Raw genomic sequence first — 14819 nt, 5'->3', positions numbered from 1 at the left:
TTTTAGTGACTCAACTTATGCTAACAATTTGATTTGGTTAAAAGCAAAACTGGGTCAAGTGGTCTTCATGAAAAGTGTATCCCTATGTCTAAGCTTTCCATTGAGTAAATTTTAGGTCATTTGGACCAGTATAGAGAGAGTTATGACCAAATGAACAGGGTTCATTTGGTCATTTTCTGGGTTGGCAGTTTTAGTGACCCAAATTGTGCTAACAATTTGAATTGGTTAAAGGCAAAACTGGGTCAAGTGGTCTTCATGAAAAGTGTAGCCCTATGTCTAAGCTTTCTATTCAGTAAATTTTAGGTCATTTGGACTAGTATAGAGAGAGTTATGACCAAATTCATTTAGTCATTTTCTGGGTTTCAATGTTTGGTCATCCAGGTTTGGGCAGAGAATTGGTCATGATTTTGGCAAAATTTGGGCATGGTGTCTGCATGAAAAATGGGCTATTTTGAGTCTATTTTCACCTTCAATTGGCCTCATACCAATTGAAGTCACACATTATCAGTTATGGGTCAATAAACCCATTGGACTCATTGAGTCCAAACCTGCAGAAAATTGAACACTCCCAATATCTCAATTCCTTCAACTTCCTTACTTCAATTTGCATGCAATACACTTCTATAAGCAACAATTTCAACTCAATAGGTCAATTTCAACATTTACACCAAGTCCTCAAGCATTTACACAAATCCTAGTTTTCAAAGTTTTAAATTTTCACAAACACTACACAATCAAACACCCAAACATTTCAACTCATCACACATTCTCATTGAACCATTTTTCATCACTTAAAAGCAATAAACTTCAAGTTTCATGGCTGCCAAAAATTCAAGGGTTCTTTCCTCTAGATTTTCTTTTTGTTTTAATGATATTTATGCTTGGCTAAACATGCTTTTCATGTTTAATAAAGAGAAGAAGAGGGATTAGTGTACTAACCTTACTTGAGCTTCCCAAACCTCAACTTTCTATGGCTTCCTTATGGAGTTGGGAGTATTTTTTTGTGAATGGTGCTAAAGGTTTTGATGGGTAGAAGCTTGGGAAATCAAGCTTGGAAGCTTGACAACAATGGAGGAAATGAGGGAAAGAGAGAGAGAAGAAATTGAGGAAGAAGATGGAAGTGGGTTGGAGTTTGTCCTCTAGTACCTATTTATAATTTTTTTTGAATTTCCTAAGCTTTTTCTTTTCTTCTCTTTTCTTTTCTTTTTTTTTCTCTTCTCATTTTCCTAATCTATTTCATAAATTTTAATTAATTTTAATTATTTTATTCTCTAAATTTTGTTATTTTGACATTTAGGTCAAAATTCACCTTTGGGGGTGAAATAACCAAAATGCCCTTAGTAGTGCATATTGGGTTATTTTTATTATTTTTGTATCAATTTATAAATTCTCTAAACTTTAATTTATTTTTTTTCTCTACATTTTTCCTATATTTTTTTAATATTTATTTCATTAATTTATGCCTCCTCACTATAGTTTAAGTGTAGTTTTAGACATCTTGACTGTCCGAACAGACATTAGTCGTCGGAACAGTGAAATGTACGGACTACCTACAGTGAGGGCGTTACAAGACTTGAATTGAGCGTTCCAATATATATATATATGTAACAATGAAAGTGACAAGAAGTTATATTGGGTGGAAGTTGGAAATTAATTTTTAATTCTTATTTTTTTTTAGGTGAATAATAATGTAAGTAACAAGAAGTCGTACTGGGTAGACGTTAGAAATTAATTTTTAATGTTTATATTTTTTTTTATTTAGGTGCTTAACAACAGTAACGAAGTTAAAAAATTCATTTTGAAGGATCAATTAAAAAAATATGTAATTTATAAAAATAATATAAATTTAAAAAAAATTAAAAATAAAATCTACTTGCTAAAAATTAAATGAAATTATTATTAATTAAAAAAATAAATACTTAACATTAATAATTATTGTAATTATAATATATATATATATATTATTTTTACCATAGAGCAGGAAAGGGACAATCGTTTAATTAAAAATTTTAATGGGTTTGGGAGTAGGGCCCTAAAAATTATGCACTTCTCAGTTCCAGTGTTATTATTCGGCCTCTTCACTGCACGCCCTTTTTTTTATGTTTATTTTATTTTTCAATCACTATAAATTATCATCATATATCTTGAAATTATAGGTTATTTAAATAATAGTTTTTAATTTATTAATATATTTTTACAACATAATTTAGTTACAACATAATTATTTGGAGGTCAATGGGATGATTAGCTATCATTAGTAGAGTTTGCTTATAATAACAACTATCATTTTAGTATTGGAGTGGCATCCTATGAGACATTGTATGGTAGAAAGTGTAGAACTTCTTTGTGTTGGATAGAGATTGGAGAGGCGAGAGTTCATGATGTAGATTTGGTGCAGCTCACTTCAGAGATGGTTCCTTTGATTAGGGAACATTTAAAGATAGCTTTTAGCGAATAGAAAAGTTATGCAGGCCCAAGGTGGAAAGACGTAGAATTTGCAGCGGGCAACTATGTGTTCTTAAAGGTTTTTTCCATGAAAAGGGTTATGAGACTTGGAAAGAAAGATAAGTTGTGACCCCATTACGTAAGACCTTTTGAGATCACAGACAGAATGAGAAAAGTTGTCTACTGGTTGGAGTTACCGCCAAACCTTACTAATGTCCACCTAGTATTTCATATTTCCATATTTAGGAAATATGTTTTTGACCCTTTTCCTGTGCTGCAATTAAACATAGTGAAGTTAAATAAGAACTTGACCTTTGAGGAAAAACCAGTGGCTATAGTAAACTATCAAATGAAACAACTTTGATTAAAACAAATTCCTATGGTTAAAGTTTTATGGAGAAGTCAATCTATAGAAAAATGCATCTGAGAGTCAGAGTGGGATATGCGCAATAAGTACCTATACTTGTTTAGTGTGCAAAGCTTATCACCTGAAGCTATGTAACTTAGCGATTTTTTTTTGCCTTGTATAAAAAGAAAAATTCGAGAATGAATTTTCTATAAGGAGGGAAGAATATAACATCCTGAATTTTTTAAAATAATTATTTTGCGTAATTATGTGAGAATTGATTGTTGGTAGACCTAAGAGGGGCCATATGATGTTGATGAGATGTGGACATGTGACTTGTGATTATAGAAGTGTGATTTGAGCTACTTTGTAGGTTGGGTAGGTCTTAAGTATAGGGGAGACTCTGCCAAATTTTTGGTATAAATTAGGGCATTTTTTTGCCTCTTTAAAGTTTTATTTTGAATTGATACTGATAAATTTATAACATAATTATTTAGGTAATCAATGTTAGCTATCTTCCTCCGCTCAGTCACTACAGTAATTCCTAGTGTACTGTGAGTCGATATAAATTTTATTTATAATTTCAATATTATTATATATTCAAGGCATTCTCATATATCACTTATACATACATGCATGTAGTTAATTATTAGGCATGCCTTGTGTTATATTTTTATTTGATGAAATTGTTGTGTAGGTTGCCTTAGGGTAATTTGGAGCTGTGTGGGTGTGTTGACGTGTATGTGGTGTAAAGGTACTGAATATGGGTAGGACGGGCAGATCGGCTTGAGCTAGTCTCACTTGGGGTTCGGTCCTTGTTGTGATAATTCGATGTGAATACAGCTTTGAGTTAATCTCACTGACCTCCGCATTTGAATTATTAAGAGAAAGTCTGACTCAAGTTGATCTCGTCGGCAGATGTTGGAATTAAGAGAGCTGTGTAGGGGATCAGCTCGTATATGTGTGTGTGTGTGTGTGTATATTAATGTAATACACGGGTGTGTGAGTGCTCCAAATTATTCTTTATGTGATTATTGTTTGAAATTGATTGAATGTGAAGATATATATTGCATTTCATCTTAAGAATGTATTAGTTTTAGAACTTTATAGAAATTGTATTTAAAATCAATATATTATTCTATGAGTCGAACGCTCACTCCTGTTCACTTTATTTTTCCCATGTTATAGGAGGGTTCCTTGTTTGTGATTAACCTGTTTCCTTCCTCACAAATCTACTAGTAGCAATTATTGTGTTTCATCTTATTGAATTGAAATCTAGAACTCTACATGTGTTAGAATATTTTATTTGATTTGAGACTGTAATACACTATTTATTTTGAAATTGTAACATACCATATATGCACATGTGTGGATAGATGAAATGGATGTTAGCTTGATTGAGGGAGTTGAACTCCCATTTGATTATGTGGCTATGTTGAGTATATTGAGGGTGAGTTGAGCTCTCCAATTTGATATATCTTGTAATTACAGGTTGGGTGAGTCATACTCTGTTGGATATATCTGTTGGCTAGTCCAATTTATAGTCAGACTCTATCCGTTTGTTTTCTTGAAATTAGATTAAAGTGATGCGCCTTAGGTTTGGGTTAGGAACAGTTAGGCTTACTACGGGTCTTGAGGGCTTTATAACGATTCAGGTCTTAGTGCCGGTCCGACCCAGAATTTGAATTGTGATAATATTAATATAAATTTATAGATAAAAAATTAATATTTTATATAATTAATTACATTTAAAAAATTAAAATTTTTATATAATTAATTACATTTAAAAAATTAAAATTTACACATTAAAAAATGATGAAATTAAATCAATAATATTCTATTAAATAAAAAAAATACTATACGGTTGAATTAATTGAAGTAGAGAAAAGTGGCAGCAGAGATGCTGAATTGTGGCAGCCAACCAAAAATTGAGGTGCGTATCTTCAGATAACAAATAAATAAATAAAAATTACATATGCTCCTTCATATCTCTCCTTTGGTGGGCACTGTAGCTATGATTGTGTACTGTTTTTCAGCAATATAATCGAGCTACAAAATCGTATCAAACTAATTGAAGTTATTTTAATATTTTAGTATAATTTTAATTTTTTATTAAGAATTAAATTAAAATTATATTAAATAAAAAATAATTAAAAATTAAATTTATATATATATATTTAAATATTTTATATATTTTTAATATAATTATATTACAACCTGATATTATATTATATTTTTTTATTTTTACCATAAATTAGGAAAGAGACAATCGTTTAATTTAAAATTTTAATGGGTTTGAGAGTAGGGCCCTAATAATTATGCACTTCTCAATTCCAGTGTTATTATTCGGCCTCTTCACTGCACGCTCTTTTTTTATGTTTATTTTATTTTTCAATCACTATAAATTATCATCATATATCTTTAAATTATAGGTTATTTAAATAATAATTTTTAATTTATTAATATATTTTTACAACATAATTTAGTTACACAAATTATTTAATTTTTAATAAAATAATATAAGTAGATGGTATATTTGAAAAAAATTAAATAAAATTTATTATTATTAATTATTCCTTTAAAAAAAAAAAGCATCAATTGGCGCTGCTATGCCATCTATGTTAGGAGCAGGTAAAAATAAATATCTGTGAATAAATTAATCTCTTTTAATATAATAGAACAGAGTCTTGACTTATATATATATATATAAATGGAACCAATGGAACAGTCTTGCTTCACTATATAAAGGAGGGTGATATTGGCACTCCGGCCACACCCTTCTAAATAGCTTCTTTTCCACATATAAAAGGATAATTTCTCATCCTTTTGATTACAATCATCTGGATCTGGTAGCCCTTGCTTTAACAGGTACGCACCTTTTAATATGCGGCAAACTGGCTAATGAAGACGACAGAGAATTGTACGTTTCAATATATAATGATTATTAGCCTTGTTCATGACAGCAAATCTATCCACACAAAAGAAAGCATATCCACACATTTTCAATCATCTGGATCTGGTGGCCCTTGCTTTAACAGGTACGTACCTTTCAATATGCGGTAAACTGGTTTAATGAAGACGACAGAGAATTGTACGTTTCAATATATAGTGACTATTAGCCTTGTTCATGACCGCAAATCTATCTACACAAAAGAAAGCATATTTATATTTTTTGAAAATATAATTTAAAATTATTTTAAATTAAAAAAAAATTTATATAGTTAATTTTAAATTTTGAGATAAAAATTTAATTAAGTTGAGTTATATTCTAGTAAAAAGAAGAAAGAAAGAAAAAGGAAATGTGGAGGCTAAAGATTGCAAAGGGTGGGAATGACCCATACTTGTACAGCACCAACAACTATGTAGGGAGACAGATATGGGAATTCGATCCTGATGCAGGCACTCCTGAGGAGCGTGCCCAGGTGGAAGAGGTTCGTCAAAATTTCTACAAGAATCGCCATCAGGTAAAGCCCAACGGTGACCTTCTCTGGCGTATGCAGGTAATTAATTATTTAATAATTGTCCATCTAATTCCTTTTATATTAACTCATTTGTTCCTTAAATTATTCATCTTCGTGCGTGCTGTTTAATTTTATTTTCTTTTGAACAAAGAAATATATGTACATCACGGATTTGTGGTGAAGCTTTAATTTTCTCCACAGCATGCATCAAATATCATTAATTTCTTTCCTTGATCATCCAGAAATGCCCTCTGTGTATTTTCTCCTTTAACTACTTATGTATGCGTCATAGATCTTCAATAATTACGCAGTCGTCCACCACTTCTTTTTATTCTTAAATACATAGTAATCTTATTTGCTCGTGCATATATAATTCGCAGGGAAGAACGAGCACAGGCTAAGAGAGCGTGCACATCACGGGAAATAAACCTCTAGGAAGGTAGAATATTGTAGTAGATAGTGGAAGGCTAGGTGAAGAAGAAAGCAAATGCTGAAATCTTATATATATATATATATATATATATATATATATATATATATATATATATATATATATAAGATTTCAGCATTTGCTTATATAATTCGCAGGGAAGAACGAGCACAGGCTAAGAGAGCGTGCACATCACGGGAAATAAACCTCTAGGAAGGTAGAATATTGTAGTAGATAGTGGAAGGCTAGGTGAAGAAGAAAGCAAATGCTGAAATCTTATATATATATATATATATATATATATATATATATATATATATAATGGTAATTAATGGAACAGTTTTATCTATTTATTCAGACAAAAAAAAAAATCTTACCTATTGAAGTCAATGCTGAAATGATAGTAAAAAAAACTAGAAAGCCAAAGACGAAGGCGTGTGTTAATTAGTGTTAGGCAATTTCTTAAGTAGCATGTTAAAAATTATAACATATGTAAAAATTTAATTTAATTTATTTCTTTTTTATTAATTTTTATATTCAGAAACATGAAAGAATTTAATTTTTAATTAAAAGGAAATTATTTAAAAAAATTTGAATTAAAAATAATATAATTATTTAAGAATTTAATTCAATTTTTTTATATATGATTTATATCAAAGTAAATCAATAAAATATAAATCTTAAAAGAAAATAATATGAGAGAAGAAACACCAACGTTCATTTAATCAATCTTAAATTATTTTTAATATTATAAAAATTTCAAATTTAAATTTAATTTTACATATATAAAATTCATCCCATCAAGCTGACTACTGATTTATACGCCTTTCACATTTACTGGGCCCACATATCCAACAGTTCCTGAAGGAGAAAAACTTCAAGCCCAAGATACCAGAGATCAAAATAGAAGAGGGCGAGGAGATAACATACGACAAGGCAACATCAGCAATAAGAAGGGCAGTCCACTTCTGGTCGGCACTGCAGGCTAGCGATGGGCATTGGCCAGCAGAGAATGCAGGGCCCTTGTTCTTCCTTCCTCCTTTAGTAATGTGTTTTTACATAACAGGTCACCTGGACACTGTTTTCTCTGCTGAGCATCGCAAGGAAATCCTTCGCTACATCTACTACCATCAGAATGAAGATGGTGGTTGGGGCCTTCACATCGAGGGTCACAGCATAATGTTCAGCACCGCTCTCAGCTACATTTGTGTGCGCCTTCTCGGCGTTGGACCTGATGCTGGTCAAGACAATGCTTGTGCCAGAGCTCGAAATTGGATTCGTCGACATGGTGGAGTCAAATACATTCCCTCCTGGGGAAAGACCTGGCTTTCGGTACTTCCTCAATCAACAAATTAATACAACCTTTTCTTTTTTCCTCATCCAATTAATTCACTCATCATTTTCCTTTATTCTTCTGTTATAGATCCTGGGTGTGTATGACTGGTCTGGAAGCAACCCAATGCCTCCAGAATTTTGGATCCTCCCTTCATTTCTTCCTATGCATCCTGGTGAATAAATGCTATCATTTCATACTCTGGTGTTTTGGTTTAATACATTCTTCTTATATTGATCTTGGAAATGCAGCAAAAATGTGGTGCTACTGTCGGTTGGTTTACATGCCCATGTCTTATTTATATGGAAAGCGGTTTGTTGGCCCCATTACTCCTCTCATTCTTCAGTTGAGACAAGAACTCCACGCTGAACCTTACCACCAAATCAATTGGAAGAAAGCGCGTCATCAATGTGCCCCAGTGAGTTGTGACATCAACTTGATTAATTAAAATTTCAAACCCAAACCACTCTTCAAATTTCTTATTACCCTCATGATTAAATTGCTTCTGCAGGAGGATCTCTACTATCCTCATCCTTTCATTCAAGATTTAATGTGGGACACTCTATACATATTCACTGAGCCTTTTCTTACTCGTTGGCCCTTGAACAATATAATCAGAAAGAGGGCTCTTGAAGTGACCATGAAGCACATTCACTACGAAGATGAAAGCAGTCGTTACATTGACATCGGATGTGTGGAAAAGGTATTTCTCGTTATTAGCGTATTCTTTCTGCATATGACGGTCTCTAACGCTTCTTTTCCACTTCAATTTTACTTTACAGGTTTTATGCATGCTTGCTTGCTGGGTTGATGATCCACAGGGTGACTATTTCAAGAAACACCTTGCTAGGATCCCCGATTTCTTTTGGGTTGCTGAAGATGGAATGAAAATGCAGGTAATTATTACACTTGTATTCTTTTAAGCCATTTGTAATTACACTGTGCCCCTAACAAACATACGCTATCTGTATGCAGAGTTTCGGAAGTCAGCTGTGGGATGCAGCTTTTGCCACTCAGGCCTTAATTGCTAGTAATCTTACAGATGAAATTGGAGACGTGCTTAAGAGAGGCCATGACTTCATAAAGAAATCTCAGGTTTATTGTACATGTCTTTGCACAATAGTCAAGTATTTTCCTTTTCTTATTAGTTTTCCCTCACACTTATTGTTCTGTTTGAATAAAACAATTGCAAAGGTCAAGGACAATCCTTCTGGTGACTTTAAGAGTATGTACAGGCATATTTCTAAGGGATCGTGGACTTTCTCTGACCGAGATCATGGATGGCAACTTTCCGATTGCACTGCAGAAGGTTTGAAGGTAACAAAAACTTTGTTTACGCATGCCCTCAAATAATGCATATGAGTTCTTTTTGCAGCATCATCACGTGCCTTACTCATATTGCAATGTCTCACCAGTTTGTCCTATACTGTGCAGTGTTGTCTGCTATTCTCAATGATGCCACCAGAAATTGTTGGCGAGAAAATGGAGACCCAAGAGTTGTACGATGCTGTCGACAACCTACTTTCCCTACAGGTGTGGATCAACCAAAGCTAGTGTGCAGCTTTAAATGTGTTCCCTTGCACAAGTAGTTTATGCTCTGGTATCTTTGAAAATACGTAATCTTGATCATTGCATACATTGCAGAGTAAAAATGGAGGCTTAGCAGCATGGGAGCCAGTTAGGGGTCGAGAATGGATGGAAGTAAGTTACTTTATGACGTTTTGGTGATGCTTCTAGATTCACCTTCGATCAGCATGACCAATTAATTAATGTATTTTTATCTTGAATCAGATGCTAAATCCCATGGAATTTTTGGCTGACATTGTAATTGAGCACGAATATGTGGAGTGTACTGCTTCTGCGATCCACACTTTTGTTTTGTTCAAGAAATTATACCCTGGGCATAGAAAGGAGGAGATAGAGAATTTCATTAGTAATGCTGTCCGATACGTGGAAAATATACAGACTGTGGAGGGTGGATGGTAAGTTCCCATAGCCAATGGCTACTGGACTTTCAATAAATTATTTGAGAAAATAATTACATAAAAATGCAATCTAACAACGACAGGTATGGAAATTGGGGAGTTTGCTTCATTTATGGTGCATGGTTTGCACTGGGAGGCCTAGCATCTGTTGGCAAGACTTACAACAATTGCGCAGCAATGCGCAAAGGTGTTGATTTTCTTCTTAAAATACAAAGCGAGAATGGAGGGTGGGGAGAAAGCTATCTTTCATGCCCCGAGATGGTAAATTTATTTGCATAATGAATTGTTGACTTAAATGGTGAAAGTGTAGACAACATATATAAAATTCTGAATGTTGTTGGTGATCGATGCAGAAATATGTACCTCTGGAAGGAGGCCGATCCAATGTGGTACATACTTCTTGGGCGATGATGGGTCTAATTAGTGCTGGCCAGGTCAGTCATTAACTAAGTTTTATAGGTAGGATTATATGAGACTTTGTAATGCTGTTTCTTTTCATGAATAACAGATGGACAGAGACCCTACACCCCTTCACCGTGCTGCAAAGCTCATAATCAATTCTCAGTTGGAAGATGGTGATTTTCCTCAACAGGTAAAATTGTTTTAATCTCAAGACAGGAAAGCATTTAAACAATTAACAGTTTTTTTTTTTTTTTTTTTTTAATAAATGAGCGCTGATATGGTAGGAAATCACGGGTGTGTTCAAGAAGAATTGCATGCTACACTACCCAACATATAGAAACAGCTTCCCACTGATGGCTCTGGCAGAATACCGCAATCGTGTTCTCCTGCCTTCCAAAGCTATATAAATCCATCGCATGAGTCTATATATTTCCATCACAGGAAGCAAGACCATTGCAAGAGAATGAAAAGGTTGAAACTTGTAGTTACGGATTGATAACCTGGAAACTAAAGTCAGATTGATGAGCTGGAGTTGTTTATTCTAGAAGATCACGCGTAGATTAGTTAGATAATTACTCTGTAGTTTGTTAGCTTTCCCACCACTTGTACAAAACTTGTATATAGAATCTTCAATCTTGATTGTTCAATGAGAAGTAGTTGAATTTTCTGTGCAATTTCTTTTCTTGTTATGGTATAAGAGCAATTCTTTGTCGCTGCTCTGTTGTTCTTGTGAATCTTTGCAATTCTCACACTGCTCTCTGGTTCTTGTGAATTTTTAGTTTTCTATCTGTTTCTTTTCAATCCTTGCTTGCTACTCATGGAAGTTGTGAATCAGTTACTAGATCATTTATCAAATCCATCTAATCCCTATGAGCGAAAATCCTGCACTTGTGTTGGTTTCTTCAGTTCTTACTGGACCAAACTGTCACTCTTGGGTGTAAGCCATGACTATGGCTTTGCAATCAAAGAACAAAGTGAGATTTATTGATGGAATCCTTAGAATGCCGGTCAATGATAAGTGCAAAATTTATTAATTTTACTCCCATCGCATTTAGTATTTCTAGGGTATCTTTATGCTTAATTCAGTTGATTAAAGTATAATTATCTATTAGCCATATGTTTAGAGAGTTGTTGAAATAATTATGTTAAATGGAGAAATTTTTAGCTTTTGCATTAATCTGACTCTTTCTGTATTTTTCAGCGTTTTGGTGAAGTTCTAGAGCATAAAAGTGTGGAAGGAAACTTGGAAAGGTCGAAAGATTGAGAAGCGTTGTTGATATAAAGTACACGGGTCGTCTAAGCACAACCACAGACCCATATAACATTTTGCCAGAAGAAATCCAAAGAACCGAGGAAGAAACAAAGTACACGGGCCGTATAACTTGACCCGTGTAAATCCTAGAGCCCTGTGTAACTTTCTGTGCCAATGCAAGACAAACCCATTCTGCTCCAGTAAGTTACACGGCCCTAGGCCGTGTAGTGATACACGGGCCGTATATCCGTCGATAATCAGTTTCCTGATTTTGCTTCAGTTGCAGTTTTTGATAGATTGGTCCAGTGATACACGGGTCGTGTATCCTAACCCTAGACCATTTATTGTAAATAGAAGAGGTAGCAGCCGACGCAAAGAGACCATTCATATGCCTCCAACACAATTAAGCAGCCTCTCCATTCGTCTTTTACAATTCTTCTTTATTTTTCCTTTATTTTTCTGTGAGCCATGAACATGAGTGGCTAAATTTTTAATTTAGTTTAAGGGATTCAAGTTCTTTTGTTTGATTTGTGAGACCAGGTTCTTAATTTAATTTATGTTTTTTTTAATATCTATTATTTTCTGATTTTATTGTCTTTGATCTATTGAATGATTTGCTAAAAAAGCCTATTAGTTAATTCTTTGATGTGATCCATTGCTAGTTCATCTTCATAATTCGTAATTGTTGTGTAAGATTGAACATGAGTAGTAATTAGGTTTTACTGATTATTATCCCAGTTTTCGATAATAACCTAAGGAAACAAAGGTGAATTAAATAATTTATGCTTCACAAATTGTTGTTCAGCTTAACTACTTCCTATTCTTAAAGCAGTTATTAATTTGATGAGAATTGCTTAATACCAATTCAGTTAATAATTAGAGTCAACAAGAGTGCTGGGCTCGAATTGATGAGTATAGGGAAGTCAGGGGTTTACCTCACTGTTTGGTAAATCTACGTTAAGTATTCTCTAAGAGATAATTGCATTTTTTTTTTTATCTATGATCAAATCAATGCATTGGAATGAGAATTACCTTGGATTGAAGTTTGTTTAAATTGAGATTTTCATGTTTAGTTCTTTAATTTCTGATTACTTCTTATTTTGCGTTACAAACCACCACCCCCCCCCCCCAAAAAAAAATCTTTGTTTCTTTCATTTTCCATTATACAAAGTGCACGAAATTTAATAATTCAGTCTCTAGGGTTCGACTTGGATTTACCACTTGCTATAGAAAATATTTCATAATTGATAATTTCAGTTAATTTAATTTCTGGTGGATTCGACAGCCATCAAGAATTTTGGCGTCGTTGCCGGGGACTGATATTTATTGGAATTCGTGTTTTTGATGTTACATATTCTGTTATTAACTTTGTTTTGTGGAGTGTTATTGTTTTCAGGTTTTCGAAAAAAGAAAATAAAAATTTTATGGTGTTACTATTCATTAAGAATTTTGGTTGAATTTGGAGGGCGGCCTATACCTATTTTAAAAGAAATGACGCTCTGATCAAGACCAATCAATCCACAGGATTTCCTTGGCCCCACCCTCTTGACCCCAAATTTCATCGTTTTCTAGGGTTTTGAGGCATTTTTCTATTTTTACTTTGATTTCTTTTGTTTATGATAAGAACTTCTCAATCTAGTGAGTTGATCATTGATCCAGAAGTAGAAAAAACAGCTAAACAGTTGAGAAAATTGGCTAAGCAGGCTAAGCAGATTTCGAGTACATCTGAAGGAGTCCAATCTCCAAGGGAGTTAAGTTCATATTCGGATTTAGATTCAAATTCTGAAAAATGAAACCATGGCTGCTAGGACTTTGAAAGAGTTGGCTGCTCCTGATCTAAACCAACAGCCTTTGTGTATTCAATACCTTACTTTAAATGTTGCTTTTGAGTTGAAATCTGGACTAATTCATTTGTTGCCTAAGTTTCATGGTCTTGCAGGTGAGGATCCACATAAGCATTTAAAAGAATTTCATGTTGTTTGTTCCAGCATGAAAACTCAAGGAGTTTCAGAGGATCAAATCAAGTTTCAAGCTTTTCCCTTCTCACTAGAAGGCACAGCTAAGGATTGGTTGTATTACCTTCCTTTCGGATCTGTCAACTCATGGAATGAGATGAAGCATATATTTCTGGAGAAGTATTTTCCTGCTTTCCGTGCTGCCAACATAAGAAAAGAAATTTGTGGCATCCAGCAGTACAATGGAGAGAGTTTGTATGAGTATTGGGAGAGATTTAAGAAGCTGTGTGCAAGCTGTCCCCATCATCAAATAAGTGAGCAGTTATTGATTCAGTATTTCTATGAGGGACTTCTACCAATGGACTGCAGTATGATAGATGCTGCTAGTGGAGGAGCTTTGGTTGACAAGACACCAGAAGAGGCAAGGAGGCTGATTGCTAACATGGCAGCAAATTCTCAGCAGTTTGGAATGAGAATGGACCACATACCTATGAAGGTTAATGAGTTAAGTACATCTAACCTTGAGAAACAAATTTCTGATTTAACTTCTTTGATGAGGCAGTTGGCTGTAGGGAATATGAAAACTGTTAAGGTATGTGGAATTTGTTCGGGTTCGGGTCATGCTACTGACATGTGTCCTGCGTTACAAGAGGATGAATCAATGCAACATGTTAATGCAGTAGGACATTATGGACAACCACAACGCAGGTATGATCCCTTTTCTAGTACTTATAATCCAGGATGGCGAGATTATCCCAATTTGAGTTATGGGAATCAACCGGTGCAAAACCAATACCAGCAGCAAAGACCACAAGTGAATCAACCACCCCCACCTCCACCTCCCTCAAATCAAGCTATGTCACTTGATGAAATTGTTAAGGCTTTGGATAACAATACCCAACAGTTTCAACAGGAAACCAAAAATAGCATTCAAAACATAGAGAGGCAAATTGGTCAGTTAGCCTCATCTATGAGTAAGCTGGAAGCTCAAGGTTCTAGAAAGCTTCCATCACAAACAGTCATGAACCCCAGAGAAAATGCAAGTGCGATATTGTTGCAGAGTGGGAAAGAAGTTGATAATCAGACTCCACATGAGTCAACAAAAAAGAAGAAGCAAAGAGAAAGAGTCTGAAGTTCCTAAAGTTGAGGTAAAAACTGAACCTAACTTGAATAAGGTTAATAATTTTGTTCTTCCTCCATTCCCATGCAG

The 14819-nt window shown here is 34.0% G+C and overlaps 1 protein-coding gene and 1 non-coding gene across 2 annotated transcripts; one reads left to right on the top strand and one right to left on the bottom strand.

Moving 5' to 3' along the window:
• Window positions 1-6078: 6078 nt before the first annotated feature.
• On the top strand, window positions 6079-11076 carry LOC110634126 (beta-amyrin synthase). Its single transcript, XM_058151409.1, has 15 exons — window positions 6079-6291; window positions 7541-8014; window positions 8106-8190; window positions 8267-8433; window positions 8527-8718; window positions 8798-8911; window positions 8991-9110; window positions 9210-9332; window positions 9450-9548; window positions 9660-9716; window positions 9807-9997; window positions 10084-10261; window positions 10354-10434; window positions 10509-10592; window positions 10687-11076. The coding sequence occupies exons 1-15, from the start codon at window positions 6091-6093 to the stop codon at window positions 10807-10809; spliced, it is 2289 nt and encodes a 762-aa protein (XP_058007392.1). The 5' UTR covers window positions 6079-6090; the 3' UTR covers window positions 10810-11076.
• A 2738-nt stretch (window positions 11077-13814) lies between these two features.
• On the bottom strand, window positions 13815-13921 carry LOC131182589 (small nucleolar RNA R71). Its single transcript, XR_009150853.1, has one exon. It is a non-coding gene; the product is annotated as a small nucleolar RNA R71 (small nucleolar RNA).
• Between the last annotated feature and the right edge of the window lie 898 nt (window positions 13922-14819).

Source organism: Hevea brasiliensis, chromosome 8, assembly GCF_030052815.1.
Source record: "Hevea brasiliensis isolate MT/VB/25A 57/8 chromosome 8, ASM3005281v1, whole genome shotgun sequence".
Classification (NCBI taxonomy): Eukaryota; Viridiplantae; Streptophyta; class Magnoliopsida; order Malpighiales; family Euphorbiaceae; genus Hevea; species Hevea brasiliensis.
Note: the sequence above shows the minus strand (reverse complement) of the source record. Positions and strands in the feature narration are given on the sequence as shown.

Coding starts and splice junctions, on each gene's coding strand:
- LOC110634126 (XM_058151409.1), top strand. CDS start 6,091: ATGTGGAGGCTAAAGATTGCAAAGGGTGGGAATGACCCATACTTGTAC. Junction 8,191..8,266: donor ATTTCTTCCTATGCATCCTG/GTGAATAAATGC, acceptor TTGGAAATGCAG/CAAAAATGTGGTGCTACTGT. Junction 10,435..10,508: donor GTCTAATTAGTGCTGGCCAG/GTCAGTCATTAA, acceptor CATGAATAACAG/ATGGACAGAGACCCTACACC.